The sequence below is a fragment of the Nomascus leucogenys genome, chromosome 15 (genome assembly GCF_006542625.1).
Source record: "Nomascus leucogenys isolate Asia chromosome 15, Asia_NLE_v1, whole genome shotgun sequence".
Taxonomy (NCBI): Eukaryota; Metazoa; Chordata; class Mammalia; order Primates; family Hylobatidae; genus Nomascus; species Nomascus leucogenys.
Window position 1 is genome coordinate 107,550,497 of NC_044395.1, and position 22,801 is coordinate 107,573,297.

Below are 22,801 nucleotides of genomic sequence, written 5' to 3' on the forward strand. Positions count from 1 at the left end.
TAGGATCTTGCTGTGTTGCTCAGGCTGGTCTCAACCTCCTGGCCTCAAGTGATCCTCCCACCTTTGCCTCCCAAAGTGCTGGGATTACAGGCATGAGCTACTGTACCTGACCTCAAAACCCTTTTTTTTTTTTTTTTTTTTTTGAGACAGGGTCTTGCTGTGTCACCCAGGCTGGGGTGCAGTGGTAGGATCACAGCTCACTGCAGCCTTGACCTCTCAGGCTCAAGTGGTCCTCCTACCTCAGCCTCCCAAGTAGCTAGGACTATAAGCATACACCACCATGCCTAGCTAATTTTTTTTTTTTTCGAGACAGAGTCTCGCTCTGTCACCCAGGCTGAAGTGCAATGGCACAATCTCAGCTCACTGCAACCTCTGCCTCCAGGGTTCAAACAATTCTTGTGACTCAGCTTCCTGAGTAGCTGGGACTACAGGCACGCACCACCATGCTCTGCTAATATTTGTCTTTTTTTTTTTTTTTTTTTTTTTTTTTTTGAGAGGGAGTCTCACTCATTGCCCAAGCTAGAGTGCAATGTTGTGATCTCGGCTCACTGCAACCTCTGCCTCCCGGGTTCAAGCGATTCTCCTGCCTCAGCCTCCCGAGTAGCTAGGATTATAGGTGTGTGCCACCACACCTGGCTAATTTTGTATTTTTAGTAGAGATAAGGTTTCACCACGTTGGCCAGGCTGGTCTCGAACTCCTGACCTCAGGAGATCCACCTGCCTCGGCCTCTGAAAGTGCTGGGATTACAGGCGTGAGCCACCACACCTGGCCTAATTTTTGTATTTTTTGTAGAGATGGGGTTTCACCATTTTGGCCAGGCTGGCCTTGAACTCCTGGCCTCACGTGATCTGCCTGCCTTGTCCTCCCAAAGTGTTGGGATTACAGGCATGAGGAGCTGCGCCAGACCAAACTTACTCTTTTAAAAAAGGCAAATAATTGGCCAGGCGCGGTGGCTCACTCCTGTATTCCCAGCACTTTGGGAGGCCGAGGCGGGCAGATTATCTGAGGTCAGGAGTTCGAGACCAGCCTGACCAACATGGAGTGCATGTTGTTGTGGCACATGCCTGTAATCCCAGCTACTGGGGAGGCTTAGGCAGGAGAATCGCTTGAACCCAGGAGGCAGAGGTTGTGGTGAGCTGAGATTGTGCCATCGCACTCCAGCCTGGGTGACAAGAGTGAAACGCCATCTCAAAATAACAACAACAACAACAAAAAAACAAAAAAAAAAAATTCACAAACCTTGGTACTGAATGGTCAGTGGTAACACTGCAATGTGAAGCACACCTCATAATTCATGGCAACACTCTGTGTGTTGTTAACCTCCTAAGGCTGAGGACAGGTGCATTATTCCCTGTCACTTTCTTACCTGACATGTTGCCATGGCGTTTCAAAATAATGACTGCCTAAAAAATGTTCATTGAAATGAAATGAAATTTTCAATGGTAAGCTTTTAGCTCTAGGTGGGCTCCCTCCAGCCCTGCTATGCTCCAGCGGCCAGGTGGTTTGTAGCCTGAGGATGCAAAATGCCGTAGATATTCACCTGAGCAGAACAAATCCGAGAAGGTAAAACTGGACTGTGCATCACTGCCCCTCCGAATCACATAATACATTTGAGAACTAATTAAAATTAATCGCTGGCATATAAGTATATACAGTATATTGGGTGAAGTACCTGCATTCTCTCTTTATTCTTAGGCAGAATCAGGGTGGCCATTGATGGGTCCAGGGGGGTGTCTTTGTGTCTTCTGTTTAAATTTGTCTAAAATAAATGAACATATCCTCACTAAATTTTCCACTTGAGCAAGTGTGATTACAGTGAATATACATTATTCGTTTGCTTCTTATTCATACATGTTGATTCACTGTGATACTCCCACATAAAAGGACAGGCAAAACATAATTCAAAGAAGGAAAAACAATTCAAAGGAGGAAAGGTGACTAATTTACTGAGTGCCTATGATATGCCAGGTGCTTTACACTTTCACACTAATTCTCACAACTTTAGGATGTAGATATTATTACCTCAGTATTTCAGATGCAGAAACTTAGCCCCAGGGTGATCAGATGACTCACAGAATATTAAATAGTGGGGCTGAAATTTGAACTCAAGGCAGACTTCAAAATGTATGTATGCTCTTGCCACCAGCTGTGCTCTGTGGGGATTCCCCAGTATTACATAGTGAGACCTCATTATAGTACTCTTCTTTTTTTTTTTGAGACGGAGTTTCACTCTTGTAGCCCAAGCTGGAGTGCAATGGCGCAATCTTGGCTCACTGCAACCTCTGCCCCCTGGGTTCAAGCGATTCTCCTGCCTCAGCCTCCCAAGTAGCTGGGATTACAGACATGCGCCACCACGCCCTGCTAATTTTGTATTTTTAGTAGAGACAGGGTTTTTCCATGTTGGTCAGGCTAGTCTCGGACTCCCGACCTCAGGTGATCTGCCTGCCTCGGCCTCCCAAAGTGCTGGGATTACAGGCGTGAGCCACTGTGCCCGGCCTATAGTACTCTTTTTTTTTTTTGAGGCAGTTTCGCTCGTCGCCCAGGCTGGAGTGCAATGGTGCAATCTCGGCTCACAGCAACCTCCACCTCTTGAGTTCAAGCGATTCTCCTGCCTCAGCCTCCCCAGTAGCTAGAATTACAGGCGCCTGCCACCACGCCTGGCTAATTTTTGTATTTTTAGTGGAGACAGGGTTTCGCCATGTTGGCTGGGCTGGTCTTGAACTCCTGACCTCAGGTGATCCACCCACTTCGGCCTCCCAAAGTGTTGGGATTACAGGCGTGAGCCACCGTGCCCGTTCAGCACTGTTAACCATAGGGTAGTGTTTCACATGAGGAGGGCCCATTTTGCACCCTATCCCCTAAGAATCAGCTACTAACTATTGTACCAAAACCATTTTTTGTTTTTTTTTTTTTTGGAACGAAGTCTCACTGTGTCATCTAGGGTGGAGTGCAGTGGCAGGATCACAGCTCACTGTAACCTTAAACTCCTGGACTCAAGTGATTCTCCCACCTCAGCCTCCCAAGTAGCTAGGACTACAGGAGCAGGCTACCACATCCAGCTAAGTTTTTTTTTTTTTAAGATGGAGTCTCGCTCTATTGCCCAGGCTGGAGTGCAGTGGCGTGATCTCGGCTCACTGCAACCTCTGCCTCCCAGGTTCCAGTGATTCTCCTGCCTCAGCCTCCCAAGTAGCTGGGACTACAGCGATGTGCCACCACGCCCGGATAATTTTTTGTATTTTTAGTAGAGACAGGGTTTCACTGTGTTAGCCAGGATGGTCTCAATCTCCTGACCTCGTGATCCGCCTGCCTCGGCCTCCCAAAGTGTTGGGATTGGAGGCATGAGCCACTGCGCCCGGCCCACATCCAGCTAAGTTTTAAAATTTTTTGTAGAGATAGGATCTTGCTATGTTGCTCAGGCTGGTCCCTGGCCTCAAGTGATCCTCCCACCTTTGCCTCCCGAAGTACTGGGATTACAGGTGTGAGCTACCGTACCTGACCTCAAAACCCACCTCCCACCCCCCCCTTTTTTTTTTTTTTTTTTTTTAGCAGGGTCTTGCTCTGTCGCCCAGGCTGGGGTGCAGTGCTAGGATCACAGCTCACTGTAGCCTTGATCTCTCGGGCTCAAGCGATCCTCCTACCTCAGCCTCCCACTCCCAAGTAGCTAAGACTATAAGCATGCGCCACCATGCACAGCTGATTTTTTTTCTTCTTTTTTTTTTTTCTAAGACAGAGTCTTGCTCTGTTGCCCAAGCTGGGCGCAATCTCAGCTCACTGCAACCTCTGCCTCCTAGGTCAAGCAATTATTGTGACTCAGCTTCCTGAGTAGCTGGCACTACAGGCATATACCCCCATGCCCAGCTAATTTTGCATTTTTAGTAGAGATGGCCAACATGGTGATGTTGGCCAGGCTGGTCTTGAACTCCTGGTCTCATGTGATCCACCCATCTTGTCCTCCCAAAGTGCTGAGATTACCGGTATGAGCCACCGTGCCCAGCCATGCCTAGCTAATTTTTAAAAAAATTTTTTGTAGAGATGGGATCTTGCTATGTTGCCAGAGCTAGTCTCGAACTTCTGGACTCAAGCAGTCCTCCTCTCTCAGCCTCCAAAGTGCTGGGATTACAGATGTGAGCCACCGTGCCTGGCCACCCAGGCTGCAGTACAGTGGTATGATCATGGCTCACTGCAGCCTCCAACTCTGGTCTCATGTGATCTGCCCACCTCAGTGTCTCAGATAGGTGGGATTATGTGCACCACTATGCCCAGCTAATTTTTGTTTATTTTCTGTAGAGATGAGGTCTCACTATGTTGTGCAGGCTGGTCTTGAACTCCTGGGCTCCAGTGATCCTCCTGCCTCAGCTTTCCAAAGTGTTGGGTTTGGCCAGGCGCAGTGGCTCACACCTGTAATCCCAGCACTTTGGGAGGCTGAGGCAGGCGGATCACCTGAGATCAGAAGTTCAAAACCAGCCTGGCCAACATGGTGAAACCTCGTCTGTACTAAAAATACAAAAATTAGCCAGGCGAGGTGGCAGGTGCCTATAATCCCAGCTACTTGGGAGGCTGAGGCGGGAGAATCACTTGAACCCGGGAAGTGGAGGTTGTAGTGAGCTGAGATCGCGCCACTGAACTCAAGCCTGGTGACAGAATGAGACTCTGTCTCAAAAAAATAAACAAAAAAGAAAACACACAAAGTGTTGGGCTTTCAGGTGTGACCCGCCATGTCTGGACAGCCTATTTTTTCACACTAAAAAATCAAGGATTTTGGCTGGGCGTGGTAGCTCATGCCTGTAATCCCAGCACTTTGGGAGGCCAAAGTGGGTGGATTACTTGAGCTTAACAGTTTGAGACCAGTCTGGGCAACATGTTGAAACCCTGCCTCTAGTAAAAATACAAAAATTAGCCGAGCATTGTGGTGGGCACCTGTAATCCCAGCTACTCCAGAGGCTGAGGCCCGAGAATCACTTGAACCCAAGAGGTGGAACTTGCAGTGAGCTGAGATTGCCTCTGCACTCCAGCCTGGGTAACAGAGTAAGACTCCGTCTCAAAAAAAGAAAAAAAATCAAAGATTTTATAACCATAAAACTATAAAGTACTAAACATTGGTTGAGTGTCTCTCCTCTGTGCTGCCACTGCATCCTACTCTGTGATACAATTTCCTACTTGCTGAAATCTCCACCGGATTCTGAAGTCCCTGAGGCAGGGATAGTATTTTGTTCAAGGTTGCATTCACAGCATCCAGTAAAGGGACTGGCATGTAGTAGGTGCCCAGTAAAATTCGTTGATTTATTTTAAACTAACATTTGCTGATGGAGTAGATGGGTGGGTAGATGGATGAACGGATGGTAGGCAAGGCAGCCTGTTCTTATGTTCTTGGTGTAAAATCACAAATCACCAATATTTGATTCCAGACTTCAGTCATGTCTAATGCAAAGCAGTGTCAATGTCTCCCCCAGTTTTAATGCTTTCTTGCTCCCAGTGGCACTGTCAGGTTAGGGTAACATAAATGGCTACTACATTTGTCACCTTGTGGGAGAGAGGTGCTAATTCGAGAGGTTAGAGAATCTGTGTGACAAAGAGTCAAAAACAAAAATACTACCTCATTTAACCTGGGGTTTTCATTTTTCATTGGTGAAAAACTGGAATTCTCTGAGTTTTTGAAAAAGGTTGGCTGCTTTTGCAGAGTAGAAGCAAATCCTGCCCTTTCCTAGGATTGAGTGAAAAGAGAATCTTTTTCAATTGATCTATTCAAAATTGATCCAATCTACCCAACAGCAAAACGTGTACTTCTGAAAGCAGGTTTGTCTTTAGAAAGCAGAGGGTATGGTGGGAGTGTGGCAGCTTGGACAAAGACTGATGAGCTATCCAGCTGTCTTAGCCTGGACCAGGCCTGGCCCCCAGCCATCCATCTACTCCTCACTAGCTCTAGCCACTACCATTCCAGTATCATGTCTTTTCTCTGGAAATTCAGACTTGGCTGAAACCCACACTTCCTATGCCAGAGTGTAGGAGAGGATCAGTGGTCCAAGGCCGAAACCTGCTCAGAGATGTCCGGAGGGCCCCTGGAAAGGTTCTGATCCCAAAACAGAAAGTCTCCCCCTGCCCCAATCTCCATCCCCTTTTTGGTTTAGAGTAAACTTTAACCCCCTTTCCTTATCCCTCTATGGAATGCTCTGAAACCAGACAGTAGAAATAGCCAGCAAGTCTTTCTTACTGAGGTATCTTCTGTTAACTTTAACTTCCGCATCAAATTTTTTTTCTGATACTGCTCATTTCGCTGTTTCCTAGTCTGAAGTGACTTCTTTTTTTTCTTCTTAAACATCTTCTTTTTCTGAGTCAGCTATTCCAGAAAGTAGAGAAACTGGTCACTGAGGATTCCAGAACTAGGCCCACCCACACGTGGCACTCTTCATGCAAAACTCAAGACACAAAGGCTAACTCAGTATGCAGACTCGTGGTGTTGGTTTGGAGAAGAAACATACAGTTCAGTTCCCCCCTTACTGGAGGATGCTTCCTACTTAAGACCCCCAAATCCCACTGTTATAGATAAACTGCCAAAGAGGTACTTATGGTTGGGCGTGGTGGCTCACGCCTGTAATCCCAGCACTTTGGGAGGCCGAGGCAGGTGGATCACTTCAGCTCAGGAGTTCAAGACCAGCCTGGCCAACATGGTGAAACCCCACCTCTACTAAAAATACAAAAATTAGCCGGGCGAGGTGGCAGGTGCCTGTAATCCCAGTTACTCAGGAGGCTGAGGCAGGAGAACTGCTTGAACCCGGGAGGTGGAGGTTGCGGTGAGCTGAGATCACGCCCACAAAAAAAAAAAAAAAAAAAAAAAAAAAAAAAAAAAAAAAAAAAAAAAAAAAAAAAAAAAAAAAAAAAAAAAAAAAAAAAATAGCCGGGTGGCAGTGCTGACAGGGGGGGGGGGGGGGGGGGGGGGGTGAGCTGAGATCACGCCCCTGCACTCCAGCCTGGGTGACAGAGTGAGACTCCATCTCAAAAAAAAATAAAATAAAATAAAAATAAAAAAATTTAAAAAGGCCCAGTGCAGTGGCTTATGCCTGTAATCCCAGCACTTTAGGAGGCCAAGGTGGGCAGATCACGAGGTCAGGAGTTTGAGACCAGGATGGTCAACCCCATCTCTACTAAAAATACAAAAATTAGCTGGGTGTAGTGGCATGCGCCTGTAATCCCAGCTACTCAGGAGGCTGAGGCAGGAGAATTGCTTGAACCCAGAAGGCGGAAGTTTGTACCACTGCACTACAGCCTAGGAGACAGAGTAAGACTCCATCTCAAAAAACAAACAAACAAACAAAAAAACACAAAGGGGCACTTATACCAATAACCAAATATCTGTGATTTACAGCATGAAATCAGATTACTTATGGCAATAATGTCAGGTCCAGATATTAATGATCATTAGATGTGTGGTTAAAAGATTCAGTTTGGGTGTTACCTTAAGGTGGCCTTAAAAATTAAGCAACAAAGTTATAAAGGAAAAACGAGAGACTTTAGGGCAGGGTGACTAGTTAGGACACTATTGTATATTTTCTGCAGGTCTTAGGACTGTTGGAAAATTCCAACAAATTGTCTGGTAGTGTCATGATTTTTTTTAAGGCTGCTATTTCCTGGGTATAAGAGTTCAGCTTACGTCATCTGCTATGTTTGCTAGGTGAACAGGAAGACCATCTGAGAGAGAACTGTCAGAGCCACTGGTGCTGTTTCCAAAAGAAAAAAAGAAGAGGAAATAACTGTCATTGATATGTCTAGGAAGCATAACATGTACCAGACCAGCTGTATGGGATCAGGATCAGGATATCTTCTAGTCTACTATTTCTCTCATTGTCTATGCTTCAATTACTAAAAATTATTATTTTCTTCCTTTTTTATATTTTTGGGACAGGGTCTCACTCTGTCACCCAGGCTGGAGTGCAGTACTGTGATCATAGATCACTGCAGCCTTGACCTCCCAGGCTCAAGAGATCCTCCCACCTCAGCCTTCTGAGCAGCTGAGACTACAGGCTCATGCCACCATGCCTGGCTAATTTTTAAAATTCTTGTAGTCACAGGGTCCCACTATGTTGCCTGGGCTAGTCTTGAACTTTTGTGTTCAAGCGATCCTCTTGCCTCAGCCTCCTAAAGTGCTTAGATTACAGGTATGAGCAACTGCGCCCAAGCAAGTACTAAGAATTCTTGACGGCTGGGCGCAGTGGCGCATGCCTGTAATCTCAGCATTTTGGGAGGCCGAGGTGGGTGGATCACCTGAGGTCAGGAGTTTGAGACCACCCTGACTAACATGGTGAAACTCCATCTCTATTAATACAAAAAAATTATCTAGGTGTGGTGGCACATGCCTGTAGTCCCAGCTACTCAGGAGGCTGAGGCAGGAGAATCGCTTGAACCTGGGAGGCAGAGATTGCAGCGAACCGAGATTGCGCCATTGCACTCCAGCCTAAGCGGCAAGAGTGAAGCTGTCTCAAAAAAAAAAAAAAGAAAAATTTTTTTTTGAGACAGAGTCTCGCTATGTCAACCGAGTAGCTGGAACTACAGGCACCCGCCACCACGCCCAGCTAATTTTTTGTATTTTTAGTAGAGATGGGGTTTCACCGTGTTAGCCAGGATGGTCTCGATCTCCTGACCTCATGATCCTCCCGCCTCGGCCTCCCAAAGTGCTGGGATAACAGGCGTGAGCCACTGCACCCGGTCCCAAAAAAAGAATTATTGACAAGCACATTCATTCATTCCCTCCGAACACCTACTGCATGCCAAGCAGTGTGTTAGGCACAGGGAACACAGATGAACGAGGCAGAGCCTCTGGCACCAAAGAGTTTGCAATCCATATGGCAAAGCAAATACTGGCCAGATGGGCAAAATCGCCCTTGGTGGAGGTCGTGAGAGGCCACAGGATTCTCAATGTGCAGGCCTAGAGAACAGCAGAGGACTGCCATTTGTTTGAAAACAAGGGCTCTTTCTCATTTATTCCTCTTTGGCTGCTACCAATTCAGAAATCCAGGATCCTAACAGGTACTCTGAAGAAATGTATTCAATATATAAACAAATGCGTTTAATAAAGTATCTGAGCCTGGGAGACACAGTAAGTCGCTGTATCTACAAAAAAAAAATTTTTTTTTAAATTAGCTGGTAGTGGTGGTGCCTGCCTGTGGTCCCAGACACTTGGGAGGCTGAGACAGGAGGACCACTAGTGCCCAGGGATTTGAGGCTGCAGTGAGCCGAGATTGTGCCACTGCACTCCAGTCTGAGCAACAGGGCAAGAACCTATCACAAAAAAAATATAAATAACAAAAAGAACCTTCAGGTCAGTGACCAAGATTACTTTTATCACCCCAATTTTCCTTCAAAAGTTTTGAATGAGGCCAGGCATGGTGGCTCATGACTATAATCCCCACTTTGGGAGGCCAAGGCAGGAGGGATCGCTTGAGGCCAGGAATTAAAGACCAGACTGGGCAACACAGTGATACTCTGTCTCTATTAAAAAAAAAAAAAAAAAAGGTGGCTGGGCACAGTGGTTCACACCTGTAATCCCAGCACTTTGGGAGGCTGAGGCTCAAAGATCTCATGAGCCCAGGGGTTTGAGACCAGCCTGGGCAACATGGCAAAACCCTGTCTCTACAAAAAAAATACAAAAATTAGCCAGGTGTGGTGGTGCATGCCTGTAGTCCCAGCTACTGGGGAGGCTGAGCTGGGAGGATCATTTGAGATCAGGAGGTTGAGGCTATAGTGAGCTGTGACTGCGCAACTGACTCTAGCCTGGGCGATAGAGCGATACTCTTTCTAAAAAAAAAAAAGGTTTGGATGCTCATCTAGACTAATCTAAAGTCTTCCCTCACAAACTGTGCCCTCCCTCTTTCTGCAAGGGCTAGGATGAATGAAAACTCAAATAATCAAACCTTTCTTTCTTCATGTCTTTTGCTTAAGTGTCACATTATATTTTCCCCTTTCCTGGGGTTTAGTTGGCTAGAACCAAGAGCTGTTCTCTATGACGGGGGTCTATACATACAGTTTACTGGCACAAGGCCGGGCGCGGTGGCTCATGCCTGTAATCCCAGCACTTTGGGAGGCCAAGACGGGCAGATCACTTGAGGTCAGGAATTCGAGACAAGCCTGGCCAACATTGTGAAACTCCATCTCTACTAAAAATACAAAAAAATTAGCTGGATGCGGTAGCGGGTGCCTGTAATTCCAGCTACTCGGGAGGCTGAGGCATGAGAATTGCTTGAACCCGGGAGGTGGAGATTGCAATGATGCAGTGAGCTGAGATCGCCCCACTACACTCCAGCTTGGGTGACAGAGTGAGACGCCATCTCAAAAACAAACAAACAAACAAAAAACACGTATTGGCACAGAACTCGAATCACATGGGAGAAGTCAGGATTTCAAACCATTCAGCTGCCCAGCCCTTTATTCTGTTTCTGCTCCCCTCGCTCCTCTCAGTGCACAATGAGTAGTAGTCCCACAGAAAGACAGCAGGAAGAAAACCCCATCTTCTCTGACCTAATTCCCAATTCCCTGTTCTCACAAGGTGTTTTTCTAGTCAAGGAGTAGCCTTTTAGGACACTGGAAGTCCTGTTGGTAGAAAATGTTAGCAAATGGGCCAAAAGCACTAAAAGCAGTCTGTCCCAGAAAGTGTCAAAACCTATGTGTGTACATACACAGAGCAAACTCAAACTGGGCTTGTACACTCACAGTCTGCTTTCCTTTGCAATCGTGACAATGAATAGGTGGAACCCCACTGGAGACTGTGACAGGCAGTTTCTTGAGGCAGAGGCTGGCAAATTGGTTTCAATAATTCTTAACCACACGCATCAGTGTCCCTGCTGAGTCACTAGTCTGTAGAGTCTGCCTGTTTCTGAATTGATTCCCCTTGGGCCCTATTTATTTCTTTTTAAATTTTTTTAAAAATAGAGATGGGATCTCACTATGTTGACCAAGCTGGTCTCCAACTCCTGGCCTCAAACAATCCTCCCATCTCGGCCTCCCAAAGTGCTGGGATTACAGACATGAGCCACCATGCCTAGCCACACCTTGGGCACTATTTCTATGAGTTGATATGCAGAGCACACTTTTTTTTTTCTGAGACAGGGTCTCGCTGTGTCGCCCAGGTTGGAGTGCAGTAGTGCAATCTTGACTCACTGCAGCCTTGACCTCCTGGATTCAAATGATCCTCTCACCTTAGCCTCCCAAGTAGCTGGGACAACAGTCATGAGTCACCATGCCTGGCTACTTTTTGCATTTCTTGTAGAGATAGGGTTTCTCTATGTTGCCCAGGCTTGTCTTGAACTCCTGGGTTAAAGTGATCCGCCCATCTTGGCCTCCCAAAGTGCTAAGACTACAGGTGTGAGCCACTGCGTCCAGCCGGCATTTTGTTTTTGAGGCTGTATTTGGAGAGGGGTTGGTGCAGAGGTCTTGGTGAGTTAGGCACAGGATTCTGAGAGAGTGGAAGGGATGACATGGTGAATGGAGCACACTACCTGGCCTGATGGCCTAGTTTAAGGTCCCTAAAGAAATATTTGTGAGACTCAGAATTGCTTTTGGGCCCAGATGTCAATGTGCCATAGAGTGGGTGGAAGAGCCATCCCTTTTCCACTGTCCACCACAGACTACAGTGCAGCCTCTGTCAGAAGACTTCCACGCCAGCTAAGAAGCCTGAAAGCAGCTGGGTTATCCATGAGGCACTTTAGCCAGTAAGTTAGAGTAGAAGGTATTCTTGCACACCTGGGAGACATAACCTTTTGGGGGCTTCCTAAATAGCTGGGGAGACTATGAAGGTACAGATGAGATCCTGAATGCTAAATTAATTCAAAAAATACGTATTGAGCTCTTCCTCTGTGCTAGGTACAAAACAGTACCATCCTAAGTGCATGAGATACAGAGCAAACGAAAAGATCTCTGACTTTGTGGAATCTATCTCCTAGTAGAGGGAAACAGACAATAAACAACAGACATTGGCTGGGTGTGGTGGCTCATGCTTGTCATCCCAGCACCTTGGGAGGCCAAGGTGGGTGGATCGCTTGAGGTCAGGAGTTCAAGACCAGCCTGGGCAACATGGTGAAACCCCGTCTCTACTAAAAATACAAAAATTAGATGGCTGGGCACGGTGGCTCATGCCTGTAATCCCAGGACTTTGGGAGGCCAAGGTGGGCGGATCACCTGAGGTCGGGAGTTCGAGACCAGCCTGACCAATATGGAGAAACTCCATCTCTACTAAAAATACAAAATTAGCCGGGCGTGGTGGCACATGCCTGTAATCCCAGCTACTTGGGAGTCTGAGGCAGGAGAATCGCTTGAGCCCGGGAGGTGGAGACTGCAGTGAGCCGAGATTGTGCCATTGCATTCCAGCCTGGGCAACAAGAGCGAAATTCTGTCTCAAAAAGAAAAAAAAAAAAAATTAGCGGGCGTGGTGGTGGGCGCCTGTAATAATCCCAGCTACTCAGGAGACTGAGGCAGGAGAATTGCTTGAACCTGGGAAGCGGAGGTTGCAGTGAGCTGAGATCACGCCATTGGACTCCAGCCTGGGCGACAGAGAGAGACTCCATCTCAAAACAACAACAAAATAGGCCAGGCGCAGTGGCTCATGCCTGTAATCACAGTACTTGAGGAGGCCGAGATGGGTGGATCACCTGAGGTCAGGAGTTTGTGACCAGCCTGGCCAACATGGTGAAACCGCATCTCTACTAACAATTAGCCAGCCGTGGTGGTGGGCATCTGTAATCCCAGCTACTCGAGAGGCTGAGGCAGGAGAATAGCTTAAACCTAGGAGACAGAGGTTGCAGTGAGTGGAGATCACGCCACTGCACTCCAGCCTGGGCAACAAGAGTGAAAGTCTGTCTCAAAAAAATAATAAATAAATAAATAAATAAAACAGATACAGTAAAGACTTAAATGATATAGAATGACAGAGGCAATAAATGCTATGGAAAAAAGTAGAGCACCTAAGGGGGATAAGGAGTGGCAGGAGGGTGAAGGAGGGGAGTAAGTTGCAGCATTAGAGTAATGTGTACAGGTCATGTTGAAAAAGGCAGCATTTGGCTGGGCGCGGTGACTCACGCCTGTAATCCCAGCACTTTGGGAGGCCGAGGTGGGCGGATTGTCTGAGGTCAGGAGTTCGAGACCAGCCTATCCTAGGCAACACAGTGAAACCCCGTCTCTACTAAGATACAAAAAATTAGCCAGGTGTGGTGGCAGGCGCCTGTAGTCCCAGCTACTTGGGGGGCTGAGGCAGGAGAACTGCTTGAACCCGGGAGGTGGAGCTTGCAGTGAGCTGAGATCGCACCACTGCACTCCAGCCTGGGTGACAGAGCGAGACTCCGTCTCAAAAAAAAAAAGGGTTAGGGTGGAGGCCATAGAGGTATCAGGAGGCCTATGGGCCTTACAGGCCATTGTAGGGTCTTTGGCTTTTTTTTATTCTGAGTTGGGGAGATACTGAAGTGCTTTCAACAGATAAATGATATGATCTGATTTAGGTTATTTATTTATTTATTTATTTATTGAGATGGAGTTTTGCTCTTGTTGCCCAGGCTGGAGTGCAATGGTGCGATCTCGGCTCACTGCAACCTCCATCTCCAGGTTCTAGCGATTCTCCTGCTTCAGTCTCCCGAGTAGCTGGGATTACAGGCATGTGCCATCACACCCAACTAATTTTGTATTTTTAGTAGAGATGGGGTTTCTCCGTGTTGGGCAGGCTGGTCTTGAACTCCTGACATCAGGTGATCCGCCAGCCTCGGCCTCCCAAAGTCCGGGATTACAGGTGTGAGCCATCGCGCCTGATTTAGGTTTTTAAAAAAATCACTCTTCTGCTTTTTTTCAGCCTTGCTAGTCCCTTCGTCTCAGTCGCCTTTGCTGGCCCCTCCCCTATTAAAGTTGTATTATCCGGCTCAAACCTCAGACTTGGACCTCGTCTCTATCTGCACTTACTTCCTGGAGATCCCACCAGTCTTTTTTTTTTTTTTTTTTCCTGAGACAGGGTCTCACTCTATAGCGCAGATTGTAGTTCACTAGTGCGGCCATAGATCACTGCAACCTCGAACTTCTGAGCTCAGCAATCCTCCTGCCTCAGCTTCTTAAGTAGCTAGGACTACAGGTGCATGCCCTGACCCCCTGCTAAGTTTTTTTTTTTGAGAGCAGAGTCTCACTCTGTCACCCAGGCTGAAATGCAGTGGCACAATCCCAGCTCACAGTAACCTCCACCTCTTGGGTTCAGGCGATCCTTCCTCCCGCCTCAGCCTCCCGAGTAGCTGGGATTACAGGCATGTGCCACCACACCCAGCTAATTTTTGTATTTTTAATAGAGATGGGGTTTCATAATGTTGGCCAGGCAGGTCTTGAACTCCTGACCTCAAGTGATCTGCCTGCCTCGGCCTCCCAAAGAGTGGGAATTACAGGTGTGAGCCACCTCATCCAGTCCCCATCTAGTGTTAAGGTTTAAATATTATCTACCAGGCTGGGCATGGTGGCTCACGCTTGTAATCGCAGCACTTTGGGAGGCTGAGGCGGGCAGATCCCTTGAGCTCAGTAGTTAGAGACCAGCCTGGGCAGCATGGCAAAACCTGTTCTCTACAAAAAAACACAAAAATTAACTGGGCATGATGGTGCACACCTGTAGTCCCAGCTACTTGGGGAGCTGAGGCAGGAGGATTGCTTGAGCCCAGGAAGTTGAGGATGCAGCGAGCAGAGATCATACCACTGCACTCTAGCCTGGGTGGAGGGCAACACCCTGTCTCAAGAGAAAAAATCATCTGTCCAATGATGACTGTCTCCACTGGTCCACTGGACCTCTCCACTGAACTCCAGACCCACATGTCCTACGGCTTGTTCGAGGTCTCCACTAAATATGTAATGGACATTACAACTTAACAAGCCTAACACTAGGATCTTCACTACCTCCCTAGTTTTTTCCACTCCTTTCATCTTTCCCATCTCAGCTAAAGGCAACTCCATCCAACCAATTGTAGAGTCATTCTCTTCTTTTCTCATGCCTGTATCCAATCCGTAGGCAAATCCTAATGTTTATAATTTCAAAATATATCTAGAATACAACCAATTCACACATCTCCCCACAACCACTGCTGCTATTCTGGTCTAAACTTCCATTATCTTTTACCTGTATTATTGGTCTAAGCCTCCATTATCTTTTTTTTCTTTTTTTTTCTTTTCTTGAGATGGAGTCTGGCTCTGTCGCCCAGGCTGGAGTGCAGTGGCGCAATCTTGGCTCACTGCAAGCTCCGCCTCCCGGGTTCACGCCATTCTCCTGCCTCAGCCTCTCCGAGTAGCTGGGACTACAGGCGCCCGCCACCACGCCCGGCTAATTTTTTTTGTATTTTTAGTAGAGACGGGGTTTCACCGTGGTCTCGATCTCCTGACCTCGTGATCCGCCCGCCTCGGCCTCCCAAAGTGCTGGGATTATAAGCGTGAGCCCCCGCGCCCGGCCTGGTTATCTTTTACCTATATTACTGCGAGAGCCTCCTATTGAGTCTCCCTGCTTAGAACTTCCCTCTTTATGATCTACTTTTCACGCAGCAGCCAGTGTTCCTGTTGAAACTAAAACCTGTCAAACCATGATATTTCTCTACTCAAAACCTTCCAAAGGCTTTCCAGCTCCCTTGGAGTGAAAGGCAAAGGCTTTGCAGTTCCCTACAAGGCTCTACACAAACTGCCTGCCCAGCTCCCTACTCCTTTCTAATGGCTAAATCAGAGGCTGGCAAAGAATATGCACTCTTTTGTTTTTTTTGTTTCTGAGACTGTCACCCATGCTGGAGTGCAGTGGCATGATCTTGGCTCACTGTAGCCTTAACTTCCTGGGCTCAGGTGATCCTCCCACCTCAGCCTCCCCAGTGTCTGGGACTACAGGCGTAGATCACCAAGCCCAGCTAATTTTTGTATTTTTTGTAGAGACAAGATCTCACTATATCATCCAGGTTAACAACAAAGTATTAAAAAAAAATAAAACTCTGTTTTTTCTTTGTTACCTGGATTCAATGTCAGACAAAGAGATGTCACTCCAACTTCCTTCTAAATCTACATCTTGTCCAAGTTCATGGAATTTCTTGTGGATTTCCTGTCGTAAAAGCTCCTTAAGCTCTGCTAGACACTGAGTGAACTATGAAAGTGAAAAAAAGAACTATTTTGTTAATTCATTTTATTTTATTTATTTATTATTATTATTTTTGAGATGGAGTTTGACTCTTGTTGCCCAGGCTGGAGTACAATGGCACTATCTCGGCTCACTGCAACCTCTGCCTCCTGGGTTCAAGCGATTCTCCTGCCTCAGCCTCCCAAGTAGCTGGGATTACAGGCATACGCCACCACACTCAGCTAATTTTGTATTTTTAGTAGAGACAGGGTTTCACCATATTGGTCAGGCTGGTTTTGAATTCCTGACCTCAGGTGATCCACCTGCCTCAGCCTCCCAAAGTGCTGGGATTACAGGCATGAGCCACCATGCCTGGCCCATTTTATTTATTCATCAAATATTTACTAAGTATATGCTGAAAGGCATTTTATTTATTGCTGGGAACACAAAGATGAATAACCTGCACCCCTGCTAGTAAGGACATGTTAACAGAAAATTACATGAGCTGGAGGAACAGATAGAAATTTTTTTAGAGCAGAATATCAATGAGCACTGCTCTAGCCACTTTTCTCTGGCTAGAGCCAACTTCTTTTTTATTTTTTTTGAGACAGAGTCTTGCTCTGTCTCCAGGCTGGAGTACAGTGGCATGATCTTGGCTCACTGCAACCTCCGCCTCCCGGGTTCAAGCCATTCTCCTGCCTCAGCCTCCCAAGTAGCTAGGACTACAGGCGCACACCACCATGCCCAGCTAATTTTTGTATTTTTAGTAGAGACAGGGTTTCACCATGTTGGCCAGGATGGTCTCGAACTCCTCACCTCGTGATCTGCCCGCCTTGGCCTCCCAAAGTGCTGGGATTACAGGCGTGAGCCATTGTGCCTGGCCGCCAACTTCTTCAACAATGCAATAGTCTATTTTATTTTATTTTATTATTTTATTTTTTTTTTTGAGATAGAGTCTTGCTCTGTCACCCAGGCTGGAGTGTAGTGACATGATCTCTGCTCACTGCAACCTCCACCTCCCGGGTTCAAGTGTTTCTCCTGCCTCAGCCTCCCGAGCAGCTGGGATTACAGGCACTTGCCACCACGCCCGGATAATTTTTGTATTTTTAGCAGAGATGGGGGTTTTGCCATGTTGCTCAGGCTGGTCTTGAACTCTTGACCTTGTGATTCACCAGCCTTGGCCTCCCAAAGTGCTGGGATTACAGGTGTGAGCCACTGCACCCGGCCTGATGATGATGATTATTAGTTTTTTGTTTGTTTGTTTGTTTGGGAAGACATAATTAATGAGGCAAGACCTCAGAAAGGCCATAGGGGAAGTCAACAAGTGCACACAGAGCAGGGCTAATTTTGGAGAAGAGAAGTCACCTGGCTGGGCACAGTGGCTCGCGCCTATAATCCCAGCACTTTAGGAGGCTGAGGTGGGCAGATCACCTGAGGTCAGGAGTTCCAGACCAGCCTGACCAATATGGTGAAACCCCATCTGTACTAAAAAATACAAAAATTAGCCAGACGTGGTGGTGCACGCCTGTAATCCCAGCTACTCAGTAGACTGAGGCAGGAGAATTGCATGAGCCTGGGAGGCGGAGATTGCAGTGAGCCGAGTTCGCGCCACTGCACTCCAGCCTGGGCGACAGAGGGAGACCCTGTTTCAAAAAAAAAAAAAGAAAAAGAAAAAAAAAAAAAGACACCTGATTTTCTAAAATAAGAGAAAGGAAAGATAATTAGTGTTGTAGCTGGGTACAGTGGCTCATGCTTGTAATCCCAGCACTTTGAGAGGCTGAGGCAGGAGGATCACAAGCCCAGGAGCTGGAGACCAGCCTGGGAACAGAAAAACCCTGTCTGTATAAAAGCTTAAAAATTAGCTATGTGTGGTGGTGCATACTGTGGTCTCAACTACTTGGAAGGCTAAGGTGTTGAGGCTGCAGTGAGCCGTGATCACGCCATTGCACTTCAGCCTGGGTAACAGAGTGAGATCCTGTCTCAAAAGAAAAAGAAAAAAGACTAGGTGTTGCCATAGGTGAAGTCCAGAAGTGAGGGAGAGGTGTTCCAAAGGACTGTCTCCATCTTCTTGGTGAATTATGTAGACAGTATGCAGTCTGGGGGCTTTCTTATTTTCTTTTATTATAAAAACTTCAGAAAACTAGTAAGAGGAAAATAAAGATTGCCTATAATTCCCCTGGGCTTATTTTGGACCCATATGAAACTGATCACAGCATCATCATCACATTTCTTTTTTTTTTTGAGTCTCGCTCTGTCCCCCAGGCTGGAGTGCAGTGGCGTGATCTCGACTCAGTGCAACCTCCGCCTCCTGGGTTCAAGTGATTCTCCTGCCTCAGCCTCCCGAGAGCTGGGATTACAGGCACACGCCACCACAACCAGCTAATTTTTTGTATTTTTAGTAGAGACAGGGTTTTGCCATGTTGCCCAGACTGGTCTTGAACTCCTGAGCTCAGGCAATCCACCCACTTCAGCCTCCCAAAGTGCTAGTATTACAGGTGTGAGCCACCATGCCTGGCCTTCACCACATTTCTTGAAACCCCATTTTTACCTTCGTTTGGTCAGGATCACAAAAGTCCAGAAGGGTGTCACAGACATGATAACCTAAGGACTTCAGATCTTCGATGGTAAAGTGGGTGTCTCTTTTACTACCTAGGAAAAAAAAACCCCGCAAACATTTCCAATTAAATCTTAGTGACTGAATGTAAATCTAATTTATGATTATCTTTTTAAAAATACCACCACTGGCCGGGCGTGGTGGCTTACGCCTGTAATCCCAGCAGTTTGGGAGGCCAAGGCAGGCAGATCACGAGGTCAGGAGATTGAGACAATCCTGGCTAACATGGTGAAAGCTCGTCTCTACCAAAAAATACAAAGAAAATTAGCCGGGCATGGTGGCGGGTGCCTGTAGTCCTAGCTACTCAGGAGGCTGAGGCAGGAGAACGGTGTGAATCCAAGAGGTGGAGCTTGCAGTGAGCTGAGATCGTGCCACTGCACTCCAGCCTGGATGACAGAGCAAGACTGTCTCAAAAAAATAAAAATAAAAAATAAAAAAATATCACCACTGGCCAGGCACAGTGGCTCACGCCTATAATCCCAGCACTTTGAGAGATCAAGGCAGGCCCTTCGCTTGAGCCTAGGAGTTCGAGACTAGCCCGGCAACATGGTGAGACCTTGTCTCTACAAAAAATACAAAAATTAGCCTGACGTTGTGGCATGTGCCTATAGTCCCAGCTACTCAGGAGGCTGAGGTTGGAGGCTAAGGTGGGAGGATCGCCTGAGCCAGGGAGGCAGAGGTTTCAGTGAGCAGGGATTGCGCCACTGCACTCCAGCCTGGGTAACAGAGGGAGGCCCTGAAACAAAACAAAACAAAACAAAATAAAACACTTTTTATTCTAGAATATTATGCTTCAGGAGAGTGTAGCTCTCCTAGTTTTAGTTTGGTTCAGAAGAATCTTTGGCAATGAAAAAATTATAATCATGATGATTCTAATTACTGAGGTTTTCACTTCATGTTAGGCACTATGGCAAGTGCACTCCATGCACCATCTCACTAAGCAGTACCTACAATGCAAGTACTATTATTATTGCAGTAAAAGGAAAATGAGGCTGGGCATGGTGGCTCATGCCTGCCATCCCAGTACTTTGAGAGGCCGAGGCAGGAGGATTGCTTGAGCCAGGGAGTTTGAGGCCAGCTTGAGCAACATAAGGAGACCCTGTCTCTACAAAAAAATAAAAAAATTAGCCGGGCATGGTGACGTGCACCTATAGTCCCAGCTACACGAGGGGCTAAAGTGGGAGAATCGCTTGAGCCTGGAAGGTTGAGACTGCAGAGAGCCATGATCATGCCACTACACTCTAGCCTGGGTGAAAGAAACCCTGTCTCAAAAAACCAAAATAAATAAAAATAAAAAAGAAAAAAATGAAGTTCAAAAAGGCCAGATAACTTAGCCAAGAACACAAAACTTGTTAATGGAGCTGAAATTCAACCCCCTATCTGCCTGATTCCAGGTTTTTTGTTTGTTTTGAGACAGAGTCTCGCTCTGTCACCCACGCTGGAGTGCAATGGCACGATCTTGGCTCACTGCAACCTTCACCTCCTGGGTTCAAGCAATTCTCCTGCCTTAACCTCCAGAGTAGCTGGGACTACAGGCACGTGCCACCACGCCCAGCTAATTTTTAGTAGAGATGGGGTTTCACCACGTTGGTCACGCTGGTCTTGATCTCCTGACCTTGTGATCTGCCCGCCTTGTCCTCCCAAAGTGCTGGGATTACAGGCGTGAGCCACTGCGCCTGGCCTGATTCCAGGTCTTTAGCAACCACTATGCCATACGGCCCCATCAAATATTATATTTCACATTCATATTTTGGGCACTCAAATTTAGCATAAATCTAGACAAAGAAATCCTCTAGATCAGTTATCTTCCCAGCATTCAAAGGCATTTCATCTCCCTGATGCTTTGCTTGGATTTCCCTTCCTATGCTGGCCTATGATATACAAAAGAGAATGTACCCAGGGTGGACCCGCCAAAGGTAGACTCCATGGTGTAGCTGTTTAGGATTCCCATCCGCCACATAACAACTCGTCCCGTTCCTTCTTTGCATTTTTGGACCTTAAAATTACAACTGTGAAAAGAGAACTAAAAAGAAATCCAAATTTTCTGTTAATCATAAATCAGCAAATGTAAAATATCTAAGATTCATTAATATGATACAAGAGTAATTTCCTTGGGGTCCATATGTTATTTCCCAAAGCATGTTCCACAAAATGCTAATTTGGAGGGATGTTAACAGGTATTACGGGGGAAAAAGGAGTTCTGCGGTCATGTTAGTCAGGGGGATGAAGGGTTAACAAAACTAAACAGGCTTTCTCTGCAAGCCCTCTTAGAGTGTTTAGTATGTGGACTGTAATCTTCCAAAGGGAAGAGAGTATATTTGCAATATGTTTTCCAAACATTTTCGCCCATGAACTCTTCCTTCCTGTTGTCCCCACCCCACCCCCCCGCAAGGAGAATTCTGCAGGACTAGGTTTCCTAGAACATCCGTTTGGCATTCAAGGCACTAGCCAACCTTTCTAAGACTTATTTTCTGCCACTCCCCAGCTTGAACCCCTAAATCTAGTTGTGTTTATCTTCTATGATGTGTATTCCTTACTCCCATAATCTCTCCCTGGAACTCTCTCCCTTACACTAATCTTATCACTTGGAGTTCAATATCCTCCCTTATCTTTTATGACCCCTCAGCCCTTGTGTGTCACTTGGAGTTTGTAATATACACTTGGCACCTCTCTCTATCCACCCTATCCTGCTAAAAAGATTTTGCAGTTGGAAAGTATCTCATTGTCCAGCGATATTTAAATTGTGCTCTGTGAAATTCAGGGGTTCTATTGAGGAGCCTCAGGGCATTTCTGCTTCAAGGAGGGAAGGAGCAGAGGAGACAGGGTTCCCTGCTTCAATTAGTTTGTTTTAGATATGGGTTCTGGGTGTGATTTCCCGAAAGAAAGAAAAGAAGAGAAGAGAAGGAAAAGAAGAAAAGAAAAGAAGGAAAGGAAAGGAAAAGAAAGAAAAAGAAGAGAAGAGAAGAGAAAAAAGAAAAGAAAAGAAAAAAGAGAAGAGAAGAGAAAGAGAAAGAGAGGCTGGACATGGTGGCTCATGCCTGTAATCCCAGCACTTTGGGAGGCCGAGGCGGGCCAATCACCTGAGGTCAGGAATTTGAGACCAGCCTGGCCAACATGTCGAAACCCCGACTCTACTAAAAATACAAAAAAATTAGCCGGGCATGGCAGCATGCACCTGTAATCCCAGCTACTCAGGAGGCTGAGGCAGGAGGATTGCTTGAACCTAGGAGGAGGAGGCTGCAGTGAGCTGAGATCGTGCCACTGACTCCGGCTTGGGCAACAGAGCGAGACTCAAAAAACAAAAGAGAGAGAGAGGAAGGAAGGAAAGCTTCCTCTTTTTCTTTTTTTAAACAAATAAGAGTAACAATACAAAATATTTTTATCATATATCTTTATGGGAAAAAGTCTGTAATATCGGCCAGGCACAGTGGCTCACCCCTGGAATCCTAGCACTTTGGGAGGCCGAGGTGGGTGGATCATGAGGTCAGGAGATCCAGACCATCCTGGTCAACACGGTGAAACCTCGTCTCTACTAAAAATAAAAAAAAAATTAGCAGCGTGTGGTAGCTCGTGCCTGTAATCCCAGCTACCCAGGAGGCTGAGGTAGGAGAATCACTTCAACTCAGGAGGCAGAGGTTGCAGTGAGCTGAGACACACCACCGCACTCCAGCCTGGGCAACAGAGCGAGACTCCATCTCAAAAAAAAAAAAAAAAATTAAAATACTTTTCTAAAGCCAGTGCAGTGGCTCACACCTGTAATCCCACCACTTTGGGAGGCTGAGGTGGTGAGGCGGGAGAGTCGCTTGAACCCAGGAGTTGAAGACCAGCCTGGGCAACATAGTGAGACCCTGTCTCTATTAAAAAAAAAAAAAAAAAAAAAAAAAAACTTAAAAAAATCCAGTCTAGGCCATGCGCTGCGTGGTGGCTCACGCTTGTAATCCCAACACTTTGGTAGACCAAGGTGGGCAGATCACGAGGTAAGGAGTTCAAGACCAGCCTGGCCTACATCTCTACTAAAAATACCATATCTCTACTAAACCCCATCTCTTTTTTTTTTGGAGACAGAGTTTTGCTCTTGTTGCTGCCCAGGCTGGAGTGCAGTGGC

The 22,801-nt window shown here is 46.6% G+C and overlaps 1 protein-coding gene across 4 annotated transcripts in view; it reads right to left on the reverse strand.

Moving 5' to 3' along the window:
• AGBL2 (ATP/GTP binding protein like 2) overlaps window positions 1-22,801 on the reverse strand; it is a 55,825-nt gene that overhangs the window by 4,523 nt on the left and 28,501 nt on the right. For 2 of the 4 annotated variants that reach the window (XM_030828635.1, XM_030828636.1), the window contains 7 exons: window positions 20,593-20,719; window positions 18,631-18,731; window positions 15,979-16,109; window positions 7,647-7,713; window positions 6,210-6,335; window positions 5,595-5,702; window positions 1,674-1,760 (listed from right to left, as the gene is read on the reverse strand). In XM_030828635.1, coding sequence (XP_030684495.1) covers window positions 1,674-1,760; window positions 5,595-5,702; window positions 6,210-6,335; window positions 7,647-7,713; window positions 15,979-16,109; window positions 18,631-18,731; window positions 20,593-20,719 — 747 coding nt within the window. The remainder of the gene's footprint in view (window positions 1-1,673; window positions 1,761-5,594; window positions 5,703-6,209; window positions 6,336-7,646; window positions 7,714-15,978; window positions 16,110-18,630; window positions 18,732-20,592; window positions 20,720-22,801) is intronic. The other 2 variants (XM_030828637.1, XM_030828638.1) reach the window with 2 other exon arrangements.